The sequence below is a fragment of the Scylla paramamosain genome, chromosome 21 (assembly GCF_035594125.1).
Source record: "Scylla paramamosain isolate STU-SP2022 chromosome 21, ASM3559412v1, whole genome shotgun sequence".
Classification (NCBI taxonomy): Eukaryota; Metazoa; Arthropoda; class Malacostraca; order Decapoda; family Portunidae; genus Scylla; species Scylla paramamosain.
In genome coordinates this window covers 7,205,722-7,225,095 of record NC_087171.1, presented here as the reverse complement: position 1 = coordinate 7,225,095, position 19,374 = coordinate 7,205,722, and the positions used below count along the sequence as shown (strand labels likewise).

The following is a 19,374-nucleotide window of genomic DNA, read 5'->3' as shown; positions in this document are numbered from 1 at the left end:
ATTTCCGTTTCTCAACTACTATGCTTCTATTTGGCATGCTTTCCGTTATTGTGGGATAACAGGAAACTACAGTAAATTTTCCACATAATGAACTTTAAAAGTACTAGTCATTTTCTAAACTGGAGTACCTCAGCCAAGTATAGAGTTGATTGCAATGTTCGCAGTGATTTTATGGTTTGCAATGTGCAGAACACATAGTTGTACAAATAAAAATAATATCTATAACAGCATTTCAAACTTGGCCTACCTTTAAAGTTGGGCTATTTTTTTAGGCTTTGGCGCGGCGTGTGTGGAAAGTCTGGTAACACTGGCGTGGTTCACTTATCACACAGCACGTTGGGAGGCGGACGCGGCCTTCCGTGTGCTCGTACCGTGCCAAACATGACTGAAAGTGATTCAAATTCAAGCATAAAAAGAAAATACAACGATCTCTCCTTAGATTTAAACTTAGACCAAGTGACAGCTGATGAAGCCTGGGCGAATTACGAGAATATCAAATTGAAATACACCTTGGAGGTAGGCCAGACTTGGGTTTGTTTTGGTTGGTGCACTTGTTGCCTTGGAGGTTTGAGACGCCGAGTGTGCCGCGCTGGGTCACCTCAACCGGCGAGGCTGTGGACGCCAATAACTGGTCCTGTGGAGATGAACGTTGCCATTGTCACCTGTACAATGGGTGGATGTGGGGTGCAAAGTATACATAAACATTAGGGCGGACACATACACATATTTTATTTCCCATAATATTGTCAGTTTTTCACTGTACTTTTCCCATTGGATCTGTCGGTTCTTGACCACGGCATTTCTCGAGCTAGAGAAAGCAAGTCAGAAAGTAGTCGAGTTATGTATTTTCGAGTCTCAGGTCTCTCCCTTCCCCCTCGACCAATAGAGAAATCAGGGTCGCAGGTGCTTGTAGTTGTATTTGACGAAACACTAGCCCAGGCCAACACACACACACAAAAAAAAACCTGTATGAAAGTTTTATATCGAAGTGTTAACCGTTTATTTAAAAATCTGACGTATTGCTAAATATGCCATCTGATTGTAGTCTTGGCTGGGCATTGGCATCACTATTGATAGACCTTAGTGATATATTATTTTGATATTTCATCCAGAATGGTTAATAATTGGTAATATAGCTAATTTGAAGGATTTTTATTTGTGTGTGTGTGTATGTGCGTGTTTAATCCTAATAGTTATTGTATACATAATCACAGTATACTCAGAATTTTGTCAGAGAAGGAAGCTTATTAAATATTAACATGGTCTTGTAATAGAAACATTGTACCAGAGATGACATTGATTGCATCTACTATCTAAAGATAAATTTAAATAGTCTGGTTATCTGAGCTCACGTGAAGTGAGCTTTGCATGTATACTTGAATGACTTGTTTGTATTCTTCATTTACTTTTAATATTGCTTTGTGTATTTATTATTTACTTCCACAAAATCTCATTAACTCTGTTATGTTCATTTCTAAGTAATTTTTTAAGTAGAAAAATCTTTAAATCCTGGCACATAGAGAGATAAGATAATGGTTTATGAAATAGAGATAAATAGTGTACTGTCACAATAATGGTGCATCTAATTGATTATTCCTTCGTTTACCCATGTGACAACGAATACATTCTTCCATATGCTGTTTCCTTCTTGTCCCATTCTATACATGACACTTCCATGACATACTTGTTCTCCTGGCTATGTTACTGCAGGAAGTTTACTGCAATAACAAAGAGTACTGGGCTGTAATCAGACTGTCATGCCTGTTGTTTTCCCACACACCACATTTGGTTTGGAAGTAGATATCTAGAACTTTTCTGCTCAGCTCATAAAAGTTTGTTGTCAGAGTATGCACATGCCTTTAGAACTTGTGGCTCAGCAGTTATTAGCTTATCCGTGTAATTTGGCATTTTTGTCTTATTGAGGTTCTTAAATATGTCATCAATTTATATAGTGAGATACAGTCCTATTACTTGGAGTTCATACATGTACATGCATATGGACCTTAGTTTGTCAGCACATACAACACTTGAAATTACTCATTTGGTTTGAAACTGACTGTAATGCATTATATATGAGGCATATAGTGTAAAAGGAGCATGGTTGTTCCCTACTTCCATCAGTGTGATGTCAAGTGCTGTGAACTATTAAATATACAGTGCAGTACAAGAATGTGATCAATAAAGCATGCAGGAAAGTTTATAGTGTGTTGGGGGTTTTGGAAAATGAGGCTTCACTTTTTGCACTGAGTTATTTGTCTTTTATGTTATCAGATGTCCATTGATGAAAGTTATCTTGACTAAAAATGTGAAAATACATAAATAATTAAAAAACAAAAGAAAAATGCAACATAACTAGCAATATCTGAACACACAGATGCGGAAATCTATGTTTTCAACCTGAAAGGAAGCATAATTCTTGTTATGGTAATTTTCTTTATGTAGTCCAATGGCTCTTGTTTCAAGCTTTTTTTATGATCACAAAAACTCTGAAATCCAACAATAAATGGCAGTTACAGACAGGATTTTGAAAACTTTCCTATAAACATGATTTTCTCAAAACTAAAAATGGCAGGTTACCCCATTTACACCCCACACCTCATATCATGTTTGCCAACACAGGCTCAGGTTCTTTCTCTGTTGATCATGGCTATACATAATGTTCAGAAGATAAAAACCTAAATTTAAAGGCTATGATTCTCTCTCTCTCTCTCTCTCTCTCTCTCTCTCTCTCTCTCTCTCTCTCTCTCTCTCTCTCTCTCTCTCTCTCTCTCTCTCTCTCTCTCTCTCTCTCTCTCTCTCTCTCTCTCTCTCTCTCTCTCTCTCTCTCTCTCTCTCTCTCTCTCTCTCTCTCTCTCTCTCTCTCTCTGGAAGTCACTGAGGAAGGTACATGCAATTGGGATAGATAATAGTGTAATGAGAGAGAGCAGAAGGTAGTGCCACTTAAATACATATCTCTCTCTGATCCCTGAAACAACATTTCATATTTTTATACACTTTCATATTTATTACATTGACTTACTACTGACTTAATTGTGAAGTTTTTGTCATAAAGGTTACAACAGTAGTTGCATTAAGCATATTTTAGTTTGACAACGAAGTTAACAGTGGATAAGATTATCATATGTGTTGGAATGCATGGTTGTGTCACTTAGTATGTAAGATACAGAATGTATATGAGATTAATGAGATTTTTCCATAATTCACAGGGTGAACAGTTGACATGGCTTGCATGTGCTTTATATGCTGCATGCCGGCGACGGTCCGTGCCCACTGTGGGAGGTCGTCCAGGCAACATGATCCAAGGGAACTGTGTCTCCCTCACTCGCATGCTGCAGCACTGCAACCTACCGTAAGTGGTCTGCTCCCATGTAGGCATAAAACCATAGATTTGAAGCTAATGTAATCTGACAAGTGTTCTTATTATTGTAGTTACCTTCAACTTCTTCTCTCTAATCCAAGACCCTGTTCTTATCTATTCATGTAATGTTAAACATTATTATCTATGTATTTATCCCATTTCAATAGTGTACGCAAAATTCTCATTCAGTGATTCCAAGATTCAGCAAGATTCCAGTATATATGGTAGAATTTGTATAATATATTGATTTTCTTCAGTAGGTGTGGAAGATTACTTTTTATAACAGCACTTTGTTTACCAGAATTTCTTCATCCTGTCCCTATTCTTCTTTTGGATTCTTTTTCATGATTTGGATCTGTTATCAGTACTGCCATGTTATTCCCTATACATTGTAAAATGTGGCCAAAATAGAGTAAGGGGAGTGGAAACCCATTTTCTGTTGTATCTACCTTGACATTGATACAGGAGATGATGCCTCTGTTATCTCCATTGCATTTATGTTTAACAAAGAATGTAAATGTGCAGCATTTATGTTTACCAGGAAATGTAAATGTGCAGTAGTCCTATTAGTAGAAGCTGCACAGTGATGAGTAGAAAGTGTAAAACTGTACAATGATTGGTGTATGAGCTAACTCAACTCCAATTTCTTTTGAGTTGTACCTTTTAGTCATTATACCTTGTTATCACTGGTGTTCACCTAAATACACTAGTACCTCTGCAAGTTCAATACCCACAAGTTTTGCGATTGAGTTTCATGTTGAGTCCTAAATTCTTAATATCCTGAGTTTGTGCATTATTCCTTGAGTTTTGCACTTTTATTGCATATGGGTCATGCTTTCCTGCCATTGGCATCACAAATAGCAAAAATAAATGCATATATGCTATGTATTGTATATTAATTTTTGTGTACAGTTTGCATACCTAAATATACAAATTATGTGGATAAACCTTTTGTTAACCACAATACAAGTCACACCCGCTTGCATACAAGAGAGGGGGGAAAGGAAGACCAGCAACAGTGCTGCCACATTGTGAAAAAACACCACAACCCAATGCGAGGTGTCTCATTACTGTGGCAAAACGTGATGGTGCTGCACCCTGGAAGTACTCTGAATGTGAGGATAAAACACACACACTCGCACCATTTTAGATATGATGGGCACTGCACTACCACACAACCAGACATGAGGACAAAACACACACACGCGCACATGCACACACACACGCACACAGTTTTAGATTTGATGGTACTTCACTGCCACAGTGCCAGATACAAAGGCAAAACACACACAGTTTTAGATGCAATGGTGTTGCACCCACCACTCCGCCAGATATGAAGACAAACACGTGCACAGTTTTAGATGTGATGGCACTTTACCACTGCACTGTCAGATGTGTGGATAAAACACACAGACACTCACAATTATTAGATGCAATGATGCTGCACTCCTGCATCGCCAAATCATGTTGTGAATGTGCTGAAAACACACACACACAAGTCTAGGATATGCAGCCAGAATAAATAAGTGTTTTTCTATTGTTTTCAATATCTTGAGTTTAGTGCTATGCCTTTAGAAGAAGCCAGTCTCAAAACTTGAGAGAATACTGTACAACATTCAACCAAATATGAGTAGGAAGCTTAGAGAGACACAGAGAGCACATGCATGGGCCCTCCCATCATTTCTTTATGAATTGAGAACCACTTAGTTTCAATTTGTGGCTCCTATGGGTTAAATTGCGTATTCATATAAAGACCAGTAAAAAAAAATGTGTCTCCCTGACAAGTGTAGCAATGCAACCTTGTCCATTTTGCACAAATGTACTCTTATACCCATCCTATCATGTATTCTATCATCATGTACTGATGTATACAATTTGAAAGGTGCCATCCTCATGCTACCACATTGGAGTGTGCTATGGCATACAAAACGTGAGTGCATCAACAATCACCTGGGCTGTGCAGTATATTGCAGCTGATTGATGTTGTTCTTTACCAACCTTATTCCCTCCACTTTCCATCTGTTTGATCAGGTGTGTGTTTTATTTACACGTGTAAGCATTGTAATGTAGTCATAAATTTCCCAGTAGGAAAAGGTGAAGATGAGAAACAACTTGATATACGAGTATGCTCAAAACTATGGATTTCCAAATTGATTAATCATAGTGAGCCCAAAAAGAAGCATTGCCAATATATATATATATATATATATATATATATATATATATATATATATATATATATATATATATATATATATATATATATATATATATATATATATGAATTGAGAGCATCAGGACCTTAGGGGCTGAAGTGACATTTAAAAAAAGAAAATTGAAAAAACTGCATCTAAAGTTTATCAACAATAACACCACTTCTAAGAAAGATATCAATTTCAACTAAGTTTCAGAAGAAAGGTCTGCTCTTCAGAATTTTTTTTTTTTTACCAAAAAAAATAAAAATAAATGTAGGGTGCGTATGGACACTAGCACGTAAAATTTAATCCCCTTTAACTTTGTACATTTTTTTGCATGACCTGGGATTTAAATCTTAATAAAATGTTTTACCAGAAGTAAATAATAAAGTTTTTAACACCTTTCTAGTATCACAACAGCAAAAGAACATAGTATAATAATAATAATAATAATAATAATAATAATAATAATAACAGTAATAAATAATACAATAAACTACTTGAAGGAAAAGTATCACAGGCTCAGAGTATTGAAAAAATACGAGAAAATATTAGTATTGGTACTACAGTACATTAGTTACTTAAAAGAAAGCAACAGATTGAAGGATGAATGAATACTATGTTAGGGGAAGTCATTAAAATAATGAGTTGGTAATGATGGTAAGATAAAGGATAAACAGGTGGCGCTGGTTAGTTGGAGGAAAAGGTTGGGTATGAATAAGGTTTGGGCAGGACTGGGGGGGAGGAAGCGTGAGGAAGGCTAGTAACCAGTGCAGTAATTGGCTCAGGGTGACACATGTCTTATGGAGAAAATGCTGATTGGGTGAGATATAATTATGCACTGTGCGTCGCACACTCCCACTGACTAGTTCCCTCTCGTTGGACTAGAGCCCAGCTGGTCCCTGAATGAATGCTCCCCTTGGCTCAACCACTACTCACAACACCTGGATCCCAAGTCAATAAGTCATGACTCAACTTGCTACTACAGTACTTTCAACCATATAGAAGCTGGAAAACAGTGTTGCAAATGCCATGGCTAGACAGAGGAAGCACTACCTTTTTTTTTTTTTTTTTTTTTTTTTTTTTTTTTTTTTTTTTTTTTTTTTGTGTGTGTGTGTGTGTGTGTGTGTGTGTGTATGTGTGTGTGTGTGTGTAACTCCATATTTGGGGAAGTGGTGCTTGAGTCCCTATGGTCCTGATACTCTCAATTAGTCTTTAGGATGAGGTATGCACATCACCCTTGCTCTTATAAATTGGAACAAGCTTACTTCTTCACTCTTCTTGCATCCCTTCACCTACCAGGATTGTGTTGTACAGTCTCATTAACCAAGTCACTGTTGTCTGTCCTAAGCTCTTCCATGCTTCCATTGTTATATTATCTGGAGCTATTACTTTGCTTCCCTACATCATCTTATTGGCTTTCTTTACTTCCTGCTGATCCCTTGCACTCTTGTTTTACTTCCTCCATTTCATCAAGTTGCTTTTGCCTTTGCATTTTGTTCATCAGGTATTTCCTCAATCATTTTAGTAATAATAATAATACATACATACATACATACATACATACATATATGCAGTTGGTGCCAAAAAAGGTGATAAAAACATTGTGCGATTGGCCATAGATTGTGACCATGAAAATTTGGAAGACCCACACCAAGAATATCAATATTTTTGCTGCAAGGTGAGGATTATGTTCTATTTCAGTTCATAATGTTCAAGGATAGCTGAGCAACTTTCTTTCCTCATCATGGCCTCACTTAAGCTTTGGGATAGACATCTTGCCACCATCTTGGAACCTCTACTCATTGGTACTCCAGTAATACTAGTTTTACCTTTAGTTGTTTATATTTCTTGGCACAAGTTAACCACAGATGCTGTTTCATCACCAGCAATGGGTTGTATGACCATTGGTGGGTGATATAGAAAGATTTGCAAGAGTAATTTGTGGAAGTCAACTCAGGAATGCATGCACAAAAAAAGAAATCTTGTCACTCATTTCTCAGGTTTATACTAAAACTGCTAATGTGTGAGTGTATCCAAGGCCACAGTCTGTCTTGAGTTGCCTGGTAAGATATTACCACTGCTGTCTTCCCTCAAGCAACTGTATTTAATGAGTTGAATGGTGTACATATTTTGAAAGCGACTGAGGATGTTGTTACATTTTTTGGTGCCAACTGTACACATCAAGGCTGTCTTCTTAAAATAGGGGTAGCCAAGACAAACCACACAACTTTCACATTCACACTCATTCACACCACTCTTTCTTTACCTCCCCTTCAGTGCCACTTGTGCCACTTCCATCTTCACTATGATACAACAACTTATAACTTCCCCCAATCAACCTCACTTTGCTTATACACAGTTTAAGTTTTATTTTCATGACAGTTTCAGAATGCTGTATACATGTTTGAAAGTGTCAGCCTTGTTAACATAGTGTCAGTTCTCCAAGCTTTATGACCATAATCAGTTTTTGTTTATGCATGAAACCATTAAATTGTTATATGGTCTTGTTCTTTGTTTCCCCAGGCCTACCCCATTTAGCTTTGTCACCAAGATTTACTTCTCTCAACCTTTTCACCCATTTACATCTTTGCAGGCTTTCTATCATGTGCCCAGTTTACTTTAATATGTCTTGTCTTTATACTTTATATCACTTGGGCATATCATTTGAGTGCCATTTACTCAGTTTCTTATTTGCAATCTTTAGTTCAAGAAGTTTTTGTTCAGATGTTTACACCATTCATCCTCATCATTCACCATGACCATCCACCTCCCAGTTCATCCACCCTCTTTCTTCAGTGATCAAATATTACATTGTTGTTTATAAGTAGTTTTTTTTATCATATTCTTTTACTTTAATGCTTTTTAAAATGGGCATAATTTAAAGTTAACAAAAGATGGTGTGCATGGATTTCAGTTTCTAATGAATTTTGATTAGCAGTATTATAAGTGTCATTGAATTATTTTTTTTGTCTATGTTCCTTCTACTTATATGTAGATCACATACATGTCTTAATGGAATCGCAGATTAATTTTTGTCTCCTTCAGTTTGACAGAATTTATCAAGAAGATGAAATCCTGGCTTGCAATGTCTCATTTTGATGAAGGATTCTGTCGAAGAGTTGATCTTTTGGAGAGAAACTTTGCAGTCTCCAATAATATTTTCAAGAAGTATAAACCTATATTTTTAGATTTATTTAAAAATCCATTGAATGACCAGCCTCGGCCTCCAAGATCTCGTAAGCAAAGGAGACCCCCGTGCAATTCAACAGAACTTTTCCACTTCTGTTGGACACTTTACATTTTGATTAAAGGTGAGGTTATTGAAACCAATGGTATTGAATTAGTAGTTTGCATGCTGTGTGCTCGTAGAAAAAGGTGCACTGCACCATCAAATTGATTGTAAAGAACTGTAATCATATCTACATTTTCATAATTTATGATAATGTACCTTAGTAATGAGAACATTGCAATAACAGTGTTTTCTGTGGATTGATGCAGTTTTCCTTGAATAGATCCCTGCCTACCTATAATGGAAATATTTCTCATGCTCTTACTGTTAATTTTCTTCATCTTTTCCTCCTTTATTTCATTTAAATTGCCATTTTATTTAATTCAGACTTTTGCTTAAAATTTAGCTAGATGGCCTTGGGCTTGTTCCTTTCTCACTTCCATCTTCATACTTCCTATTATTGAAATTCTTTATTCTTTGTTGAGCCATACATTGGCAACTCTATCATGTATTCTCATGGTGTTCTGTCTTCGTTAAGCTTTACATTGGCAACTGTCATGTATTTTCAGCTTCATTTACCAAAGAGTCAGCTTAGGATTAAGGCAGTTCAGGGAGAAGAGGCAGACTTATCTGCCTGACATAATTTCTCAGATAAATTTTCATTGATCAGTGACATCTGTACCTTTCCCTGCTGTGAACATGGTTACTGTACCTTTCCATGCTGTGAACATAGTTACTTTACCTTTCCTTGCTGTGAACATGGGTTGTTTTTGCTAAAAAATCTCAATTAGAAGTTTCTCTCTCTCTCTCTCTCTCTCTCTCTCTCTCTCTCTCTCTCTCTCTCTCTCTCTCTCTCTCTCTCTCTCTCTCTCTCTCTCTCTCTCTCTCTCTCTCTCTCTCTCTCTCTCTCTCTCTCTCTCTCTCTCTCTCTGATACAGGAATTGGTTATCAGATATAGTGGTAGATTAATAGTACAGATTCAGTAGTCTTATTGTTAGTGCAAAGTTTTTATGGAACAGTAGATTATACAAATTTACAGATTATGAGGTGGAAATAGGTAGGTGTGTTTCATACAGGGACTGCCACATGTAGGCTTGGTGGTTTCTGCAGTTTTCCATATTTTATTATGTTCTTATGAGATACTGAGAAATTTACTTATTTATTTTTTCCTTACAGGCAAATATCCAAGTATCCCACAGGATCTTGTGAGTTGTTATTCCTTGTTGTTGGCATCTATTGATCTCATATACAGAAATGTTGTGCTCTCCAACCGCAAAGATCTCATCAATCCAGAGTGTGAAGGTAAACACAATTTTTTTTTTTTTTTTTTAGCTTATTTATTTAACTTGTAAAGTAATAAAATTCTCTCTCTCTCTCTCTCTCTCTCTCTCTCTCTCTCTCTCTCTCTCTCTCTCTCTCTCTCTCTCTCTCTCTCTCTCTCTCTCTCTCTCTCTCTCTCTCTCTCTCTCTCTCTCTCTCTCTCTCTCTCTCTCTCTCTCTCTCTCTCTCTCTCTCTCTGTGTGTGTGTGTGTGTGTGTGTGTGTGTGTGTGTGTGTGTGTGTTCAATCACATATAATGATGATGCCTGATTATTACAGGAAAAAAGGTTAACCAGTCTTAATTTAAGCTTACATCTCAAATGTACAAGCTACAAAAATACAAGTATTTTTGTAGCAGTACATTTGAACAATACATTTCTTTTTAATTACTATATATGCTTTCCTGTCAAGGCCATAGTCTCCATGTGTGTCTCCTAACCAGGGGTGATGAAATTTATATTTGGAATGGATTTCATGAATGTGATTCAACATGTTGGAGACAAGCATGATTTTGTTTGAAGAAAAATTGCTTGTCATATGTACTAGTTATTGTTTAGTATTGACATCTTCAGTTCTTTATTTTTGGTAGATGAATAAAAGCAAATCATCAAGCACTACTTTTTGTGTACTTTGCTATGCAATAGTAAATGTAGTCTATAACTAATCTGTAGTGGATGCCAAGCAACCTAAACTGCCTTACAAGAGGTCTTACCTACATGTACTCTTAGACATTCTCATTCTTATGAAGTAATACCTTAATTAATTTTTGACACATTTAGATCATGTAATATGCTTGCATGAGTGTGACATAAAATTGATGATGAAGGGGTTTCCAGCCATCTGCCTTAATCATCAATAATGTCTTCTAAGATACAGGGTGCATAGGATTTTTGCTTTTTCTCTTTGCTCCCCATCTTTCATGAACAGTTGTAACATCGTTTTGTAATTCACAGGTATTTCAGCTGAATTCTTGAATAGTGAGTCAAGTGGGAATGAACTTTCATCATGGCCAGTGTCCATCATGGATTATTTGTGTGAGAAGTTTGATGGGGTGCTGGTTGAGACCAAAGTGGTGAGAGAGTACTACTGGAACAAACACATCAGGGATCTCATTGACAAAAAAGTAATTCAAAAGAAAAATTTTTTGAGAATGCATCATTTTCTTCTAGTGCTTAGAATATAGAAAGTATGTGCTTTTATTCAAATATACATGAAAATAAATACATTCCAGACATTTCCTTTTGGCATATAAGAACTTAAAAAAAAATATTTTCAAATAATCTGTGGTATCATGTAGCTAAAGTTATCATCCTTATATGGAAATGAACTTCATGATTTTGAAACAATTTAGATATATTGTAAACCGATAAATTTTTTCACTAATGAGTGTTATTCAGATTCTTTAAGATTAATTGCACTGCTTTACATCATTTTTTATTATTATTATTATTATTATTATTATTATTATTATTATTATTATTATTATTATCCTGTAAATGTTTATTTGTATTTTTTTTTTTTTTTTTTTTTTTTTTTTTTTTTTTTTTTTTTTCTCTCACTCCCAAGGTACTGAAAGGAGGGGGTGAAGGCACTGGCCTCTTAGAACAAGCCAACTTTGACCACAATGTGAAAGAGGTGAAGAATGCCTATGAAGAATACTTGCTAAGTTATGGTGAATTTGACGAGAGAATGTTCTTAAATGAAGACGAAGTGGTGACAGGTTCCATTGGGGCATCTCCTCCCTCCACCAAGGCAACACACTTGGACTCTCCCGTTGACACATCTTCCATGAGACAAGCCAGAAGAAATTTAGTTCAGGTATGGTTTGGGTTTTATTTTGATTTTATTTTGATGAGATTCTTTGATTTACTCTGTCATAGATATTCAACACTACCTTCAATGAATAGTAGTGTTTTTAGGTGAAATAATGAAAGGTAAAAATGCTTTTCCAGTCATTTGATGGTGACCTGCATCTTGTGCCGCTGACTCCCATCACCGGACGCCGATATACAATCAACCGGCCAAATATAGGCACAACACCCCTCACAGTGGTCACTTCTGGCTTGCAGAAGCTTTATGCACTTCTTGCTGGCAGGAAAAACAGTGCAAGTGATGAATTACAGGAGATGTTTAAGTAAGTGTATCATTTTTGTTAATTACGAGATTATTATAGCCCATGCTGTCTTTGCTCTCATTGATTCTCTTCAGGTTTTCCTAATTGCAAAGTTAAGAATGGTTTGCCATTTTAAGATCAGTTGTGTTAACAAGATAAAATTCTGGTCCAAATTTTGGAAAATATTAGTATGAATTAATGGTATATTGCATGGGATGAATAATATTTGTTCTTCCTTCAAACCCTGTGCTATAGAAGATGAGTGGCTAGCAAGATTTGTCTTTTCTTTCCACTCCCATAGAACTTGTAAAGAAAATCCGGAAGAGAAGCTTGCAGCCTTGGTTACAGAGATGAGTGAAGCATTTTGTCGCTTGTACACACAGTCCACTGAAGACTACAATGGGCCTAGTATGGACTTTGCCAAGATGAGGTTGCAGATGGGACAGATTCTCTACTACACCTTTTTAGAACATATATTGATGGATGAGAAGAGAAGAGGGGTTGACTTGACGGTAATCTCTCATTATTTCTTCATGCTAAGTCTTTAATATGAATATAACATGTTGGTTACTTTCCTGTGTTTCTCATGCCATGCATGTTCCCTCTTTTTTTTTTTTTTTTATGATAATCCTCCTTTTTCATAAATCTGGTGATCTTTTCCTAAAAAGTTTGTTTCCTTGGTCTATAATACCTGCTTTAGTGTGTAATAGGGAACTGGAAGGAAAGTGGGTTAATGTATTGAAATAAGGAAAAGTGAGTTGATGTGTTGAAATATTTGCATACATTGGAGTATGATTGATAGAGTGATGAACAAAGAATTTGTGAAAACAAATATGAGGGAAACCAAGCCTCTTCATAGAATATGGCCAAGTAAGTGATGGTAGAATATGGCAGAGGAGTATGAGTGTGAAAAAAGTGTTAGTAGAGGAGAAGGTCTTCAACAAGCAAGGAGGGGATGTTTGGAGTGGAGGCTGCTAGGTGCAAAACACCAATCAGAAATATAATAATCATAATCTAGATCATTTGCATGGCTATTGCCTAATTGTATTTCTTTTTTCTTATGATGAACAAGGTTAAAATCATAATTTTCTTTCAGCTGATTCTGCAAGAAGAGTTGTTCCATAAAACTCTGTTCACCTGCTGTGTTGAAATAGTGCTAAGGTCATACAATGACCCAAGACGTTTTCCTTGGTCATTGCAAGTAAGTAATGTCATTGTGCTCAGTTTTAATTGTGACATGTCAATACTCTTGTTATTTTAATTTTGTTGTTACAGTTATGCTTGTAAGACATTTCCTACTGAAAAAAATTCTTCTGCAATTAGCTTCTATTGTATTTACATAAATTTCCTCTCTCTCTCTCTCTCTCTCTCTCTCTCTCTCTCTCTCTCTCTCTCTCTCTCTCTCTCTCTCTCTCTCTCTCTCTCTCTCTCTCTCTCTCTCTCTCTCTCTCTCTCTCTCTCTCTCTCTCTCTCTCTCTCTCTCTCTCTCTCTCCAATTCTGTTTCTTATTGTTCTTGGGTGATGCTTCTCTTTAACCCCTAAAAGGACTGGGTTGGGGGTAATTTGACTGTACAGCCAGGACCACTGGTTAAGCTTAAAACACATAAAATAGCCATTTTTCACATGCTTATTACTCATAATCTACAATGAATGAGTGAAAGAAAACAGTATTTCTTTCACAATCAACTCCTCCTCTTTCAAATGACTCCATTCTGAAGTTTGTGGGTGCCATGGTTACAAGGATATAATGAGTTGAATGAGGTTGTGTCAGTTTATGCTAACTGTGGCTCAGCCTGCGCATCTGATCAGCTCACCCTGGCCATGGCTTGTGGATAAAGAAAACAGGTGCTCTGTGATTTTCCATACAACACATACCTGTGCATTTTCTCTGCCCTCATGCATTACAGTGGTTGATGGTGTGGTTAACTGACCATACCAGGCTGGTTATGCCCTGCGGTGGAGGTAAGGAAATGCAAGGGCAAGTGAGCCAAATCGGATGCACCAGAATCACATTCCTTGAAACTGGCCATGAAGGAGGCTAGCTGTAGACTGACAACCCTTGCTGTCTGACTTGAAACCAGTGTAGTCATAGCCTGGGCTAGCAAATTGGGCAGAAAATATCATAATTTGGCTTTATTTTAGCAAAGATGTCGATTGACATCCCTGGTCCTTTAGGAGTGAAACAATATATTATTATTATATACCATTTGTCTTAACATTAAAAAAAATGAATATGTCTGCACATTATGCCACTCCATAAAAAAAATAAGTAGCAATATCAGAAAATGTGGCTAATTTAGTTTGAGGTGTCTCTGTACTCCTTCAAACAGTTCAAGTCATTGGTTACAGAAAATATGAAAAGATTCAAAATGCTTCTTTGCATCCTAGTCTATGGGCTTAAACTGACCATATTTGTAAGGATCAGCAGTATAGAATATCCTTTAATCTATCTCTTCACTAAGGTCTGACAGCTAATCTGGTCATACTTGGCGCTGTAGTAGACCCATCACTTTTATTGTACCTGACCTGATTGGCTGATCAGATCTTATGCAGAATTCATTGAGGTTGTAGTTCCTTTCTAAATGCAATTTTTGTGTTTGTAAATATAAAAGGGATATTTTTTTGTGATTATTTGTAAATCAACTTTCATTTGGTTGGTTCACAAAGGACAGAAAATTTTATAAATAAATTTGGTTTGCAAAGGCTGCAACTTCCTTTTTAGGGAAGATGAGGCAACACTTGATACTATGGCTCATTTTTCTCCATCTTGACTACCAAACTTCTATGATTGCAAGTCTTCAGAGCTGAAAGGCACTGGTTTTCTTTACCAGTCTAGACAGCAATCCAGCATGAAAAGTTCCACTGTAGCTGTGGCTTTACTAACCAATCAACAAAAGCTACTCCACCATTTTTCAAACATTTTACTGAACTCCCATCTAAACCTATAGCTTAATGTTATGCACTCATTCTTTGATATTCTATTCATATCTTATACCTGAAAACCTTAGATGTCATTAGTTTCACATACTTCATTGTATTGTCTTCTAAACTTGGAATATGGATATTTTTCTCCTTTTACAGTTTGCTCAAGTTGAACCATATTATTTCATTCGGATCATTGAGCCAGTCATCCGATCTGAAAAGCAGTCAGACAACCAGCTCTCCAGGGAGTTAGTAAAGCATCTTAAAGGAGTAAGTAAAGATCTCTTCAAGACTTGCATTGATTAGAAAAGTTATTTTCATATTTGAATACATTTAAAGCTCAGCATATATATCAGAATCATGAAATGTGTTGTTGTTTGTTGTTGGTATTATCAGATAAAAGATTAGGATGTTTATCCATTTAATGAAACCATTATTATTAATGAAATCATTATTTACTCCGTTGATTATGAAGATTATTTGTGGAGTATTTGAATCTCTGACCCACTCACTATTTCATATTTTAATAAGTTTTATTATGTACAGATTGAAGAACAAATCCTGGACTCTCTTGCATGGAAAAGAGATTCTTCCTTATGGCAAATACTACAGAATAGTAACATGGATATCCCATCATGTCAAGATGTTAACTTCTCTGATCAGCTTGAGACTGAGATGAACTCAACCACTCCAGTTGGCCTTGCCACAACTCCCATGTCCCCAGCTACAAAACTAGTCAATGACAAGGCCACTCCAATCAGTAAGTATTTTTTCACTCAATTTTTCATGGTTAAATATTTATATTATTCCTACTTTTGAAAAGGTGACTGTTTTTTTGAAGATGTAAAGAATGTAATTATATGTTTTAAGTTTTCTTAGAAGTTATAAACTTCCTAAGATGTCTGGCATTTCTTCAAGAATGTAGTAATTTTTATTTTGCTCTTCTTTCTTTGATATCTTTTTTTTTTCTACAGATCTTCAACTGTCACCATTATCCACAATCTCAGAAAGATTTCAGTCTCCAGTCAGTCAGTCATCAGCAAGAAGGACACTTTTCCCACCATCCACATCAACTGCTTCGTCAAATCCTGTCCCAACACTTGCAGTGTCACGGTCTTCATCACTCAATAACAGAGGCACTACTGGAACCTCTGTTATCACAACTTGTGCTCCCTCCACAATCCAGAAACCGCCCAATCTCATAACTATTCAGGTAAGATGCTTGTTTTTTGTTTAAGTAACTTAATATCTAATTGCACTTATTGCGATGTCCTGATTATCTCTGCCATACCACATGCCACCTTGATTCTCTCTCTCTCTCTCTCTCTCTCTCTCTCTCTCTCTCTCTCTCTCTCTCTCTCTCTCTCTCTCTCTCTCTCTCTCTCTCTCTCTCTCTCTCTCTCTCTCTCTCTCTCTCTCTCTCTCTCTCTCTCTCTCTCTCTCTCTCTCTCTCTCTCTCTCTCTCTCTCTCTCTCTCTCTCTCTCTCTCTCTTCTCCAGTAGCATCACTGAAAGGGATGGCCATGGCAGAAGAGCTTGTACCTCTTCCTATCCTAACATTCCTTTCTTGCTTGTTCAAGCTCTTGGCCCCTGCTAACATCCCTTTCATGTATACTCCTTAACCTATCCTTCTGTCTTCCAGTTGGCTTACCTCTCCCATCAGCACCTTAAGCTTCACTTACATACACTGTCTTTACAAATTCTTCACTCTTCATCCTTTCAGTATGGCCACGCCTCATTGCCTTCTCTCTCTCTTCAAAATTCTACTCAAGAGTTATGCTGTGGTAAGAATCCACCCACCCTTGCCTGTTTTTTTTTCTTTTTCTCTTAATAGTGATATGGATTCAGATACAATAGGAATTTGCCTTTTATAGGCGGCTTGGTTTGTGAGGATGGGCAGTGACTGGCAATGGCTTTAACTCAGCTATGGATAAGTTCAGTTATAGAGAGCACTCAGATCTACTTGAGTGATGTCTTGTCTGACATTTTCTGGGATGTGTCTCCAGAATGACCCTCTTATCATACATCCCTTGTTTGTTTAGACAACTTTAAGGCCTGCTGTTCACACATAGAGAAGTTCATAACATACTTATAGTGGAGGTTGGATTTGAGTAGCTGTCATGTGAGGTGGCAGCTGCTGAGAAAACTGCTGGACCATTGAGAGCCAGCTGCTACTCACATTATCACTGCTTAAATTCTTGTTATCTGGGCTTGTGGTAGTTACAGCTATTCTGGTATGTTTACAGTTTCTCTTCTTTTGTAATGTTGGCTGGTGCTTTGTAGGAAGTATATAATGGCCATCCCCTTGATAATAATTCTTTTCAAAAAGTCACACCTGCTTTTGTAGATAAAGTTCATACAGGCCAGTTAGCAAATATCCCGTATTGGGCAATAAGATCCCAGAAAAATTATCCTAAATGGATGAGTGCTAGGTTAAAACATTATATAGGGCATAAGAGAAGTATATTTAAGAGATTAAGAGCAGGTGAAGAAGTTTTAGAATTAGAACATTCAGGAAGTTAACGAGGAAAGCTAAGGGCAATTATGAATTAAAGGTAACCAGCCAGGCGAAGATGGACCTCAAGGGATTTTATCAGGTATACAGGACGAAGAATAAGGATACTATAGGCCACTAAAGGTAGCAGATGTGGAGCTGGGTAGTTCTGGGGAAGAGATTAGTAAAATTCTTATTGAGTATTTTTTAACTGTCTTTACCCAGGAAAACATGCAGGATATGCCAGATAGTGAACAGATGTTTAGAACAGATGAGAATGACAAGCTGACAGATATTTCCATAACTAGGGAGATAATGGAACAGGAGATAGATAGGCTAAAAAAGTTAAAGACACCAGGACCAGATGAAATATATCCCATAGTACTTAAGGAATGCAAAGAGGTTATTAGTGAGCCATTTGTTTCTGTCTTTAGGAAATCACTTGAGTCAGGTGAGGTACCAGTAATGTGGAGGCAGGCTAATGTAGTACCCATCTTTAAGAAAGGAGATAAAACTTTAACATCTAACTATAGACCTGTTAGCTTAACTTCAGTTGTAGGTAAAATATTGGAGTCAATAATAGCTAGGAAGATTAGGAAACATTTAGACAAACATAACTTGATAAATCAGTCATACCATGGCTTCACAAAAGGGAAGTCTTGCCTGACAAATTTGTTAAGTTTTTACAATAAACTGTACAAGGCAGTAGACAATGGTGATAGTTATGATATCTTATATCTGGACTCTAGTAAAGCATTTGACAAGGTACCCCATCAAAGGCTCCTGAGAAAGGTTAGGGCACATGGGATAAATGGGAAGGTGTTAGGCTGGATAGGGTCATGGCTTAGTGACAGGCGACAGAGTTGTAATAAACGGCTCGAAGTCCAAGTGGGGTCATGTAATTAGTGGGGTACCACAGGGATCAGTACTAGGGCCATTGTTATTTCTAGTATATATCAATGACTTGGATAGTGGAATTAGTAGTGATGTTAGTAAATTTGCGGATTACACAAAGATAGGTAGATTAATTAGGTCAGAATCGGATGCCATCGCCTTGCAGGCAGATTTAGATAGGATGAATGAATGGATGGACAGATGGCAAATACAATTTATTAGCAACAAATGCAAAGTACTTAGCATAGGTAGAGGAAACCCACACAGTAGGTACACATTAAACAACCAAACTCTGGTAGGTACATGGTATGAGAAAGATTTAGGAGTTATGATTACCTCTGAACTCCGTCTAGGAAAACGATGCATAGAGGCCAGAAACAGGGCAAATAGGGTACTAGGATTCATTTTTAGGAGTGTTAAAAGTAGAAGGCCAGAAGTAATATTAAAGTTATACTTGGCGATGGTCAGACCTCATCTAGACTACGCTGTGCAGTTCTGGTCCCCACATTACAGGAAAGATATAGGTCTATTAGAATCAGTACAGAGGAGAATGACTAAAAGGATACGGGATGAGGAGTATTCCTTATGAGGCGAGATTGAAGCTGTTAAATTTACATTCTTTAGAGAGACGTAGGTTAAGAGGGGACCTGATAGAAGTCTTTTAGTGGTATAAGGGTTATAACAAGGGATATGTAAGCAAAATTCTTAGGATCAGCAACCAGGGTAGAACAAGAAATAATGAGTTCAAGCTTGAAAAATTTAGGTTTAGGAAGGAGATAGGAAAAAATTTGGTTCTCAAATAGAGTGGTAGATGAGTGGAACGGACTCAGTAATCATGTTGTTAGTGC

At 36.9% G+C, this 19,374-nt stretch overlaps 1 protein-coding gene across 1 annotated transcript in view; it reads left to right on the top strand.

Annotated features, from left to right (window-relative positions):
* The first annotated feature begins 303 nt into the window (after window positions 1-303).
* Window positions 304-19,374, top strand: part of LOC135110927 (retinoblastoma-like protein 1) — a 28,109-nt gene continuing 9,038 nt past the window's right edge. The window contains exons 1-12 of the mRNA XM_064023610.1: window positions 304-516; window positions 3,207-3,349; window positions 8,602-8,867; window positions 9,962-10,087; window positions 11,058-11,227; window positions 11,671-11,922; window positions 12,057-12,238; window positions 12,519-12,729; window positions 13,314-13,418; window positions 15,299-15,409; window positions 15,686-15,899; window positions 16,114-16,352. Coding sequence (XP_063879680.1) covers window positions 382-516; window positions 3,207-3,349; window positions 8,602-8,867; window positions 9,962-10,087; window positions 11,058-11,227; window positions 11,671-11,922; window positions 12,057-12,238; window positions 12,519-12,729; window positions 13,314-13,418; window positions 15,299-15,409; window positions 15,686-15,899; window positions 16,114-16,352 — 2,154 coding nt within the window. The 5' untranslated portion in view covers window positions 304-381. The remainder of the gene's footprint in view (window positions 517-3,206; window positions 3,350-8,601; window positions 8,868-9,961; window positions 10,088-11,057; window positions 11,228-11,670; window positions 11,923-12,056; window positions 12,239-12,518; window positions 12,730-13,313; window positions 13,419-15,298; window positions 15,410-15,685; window positions 15,900-16,113; window positions 16,353-19,374) is intronic.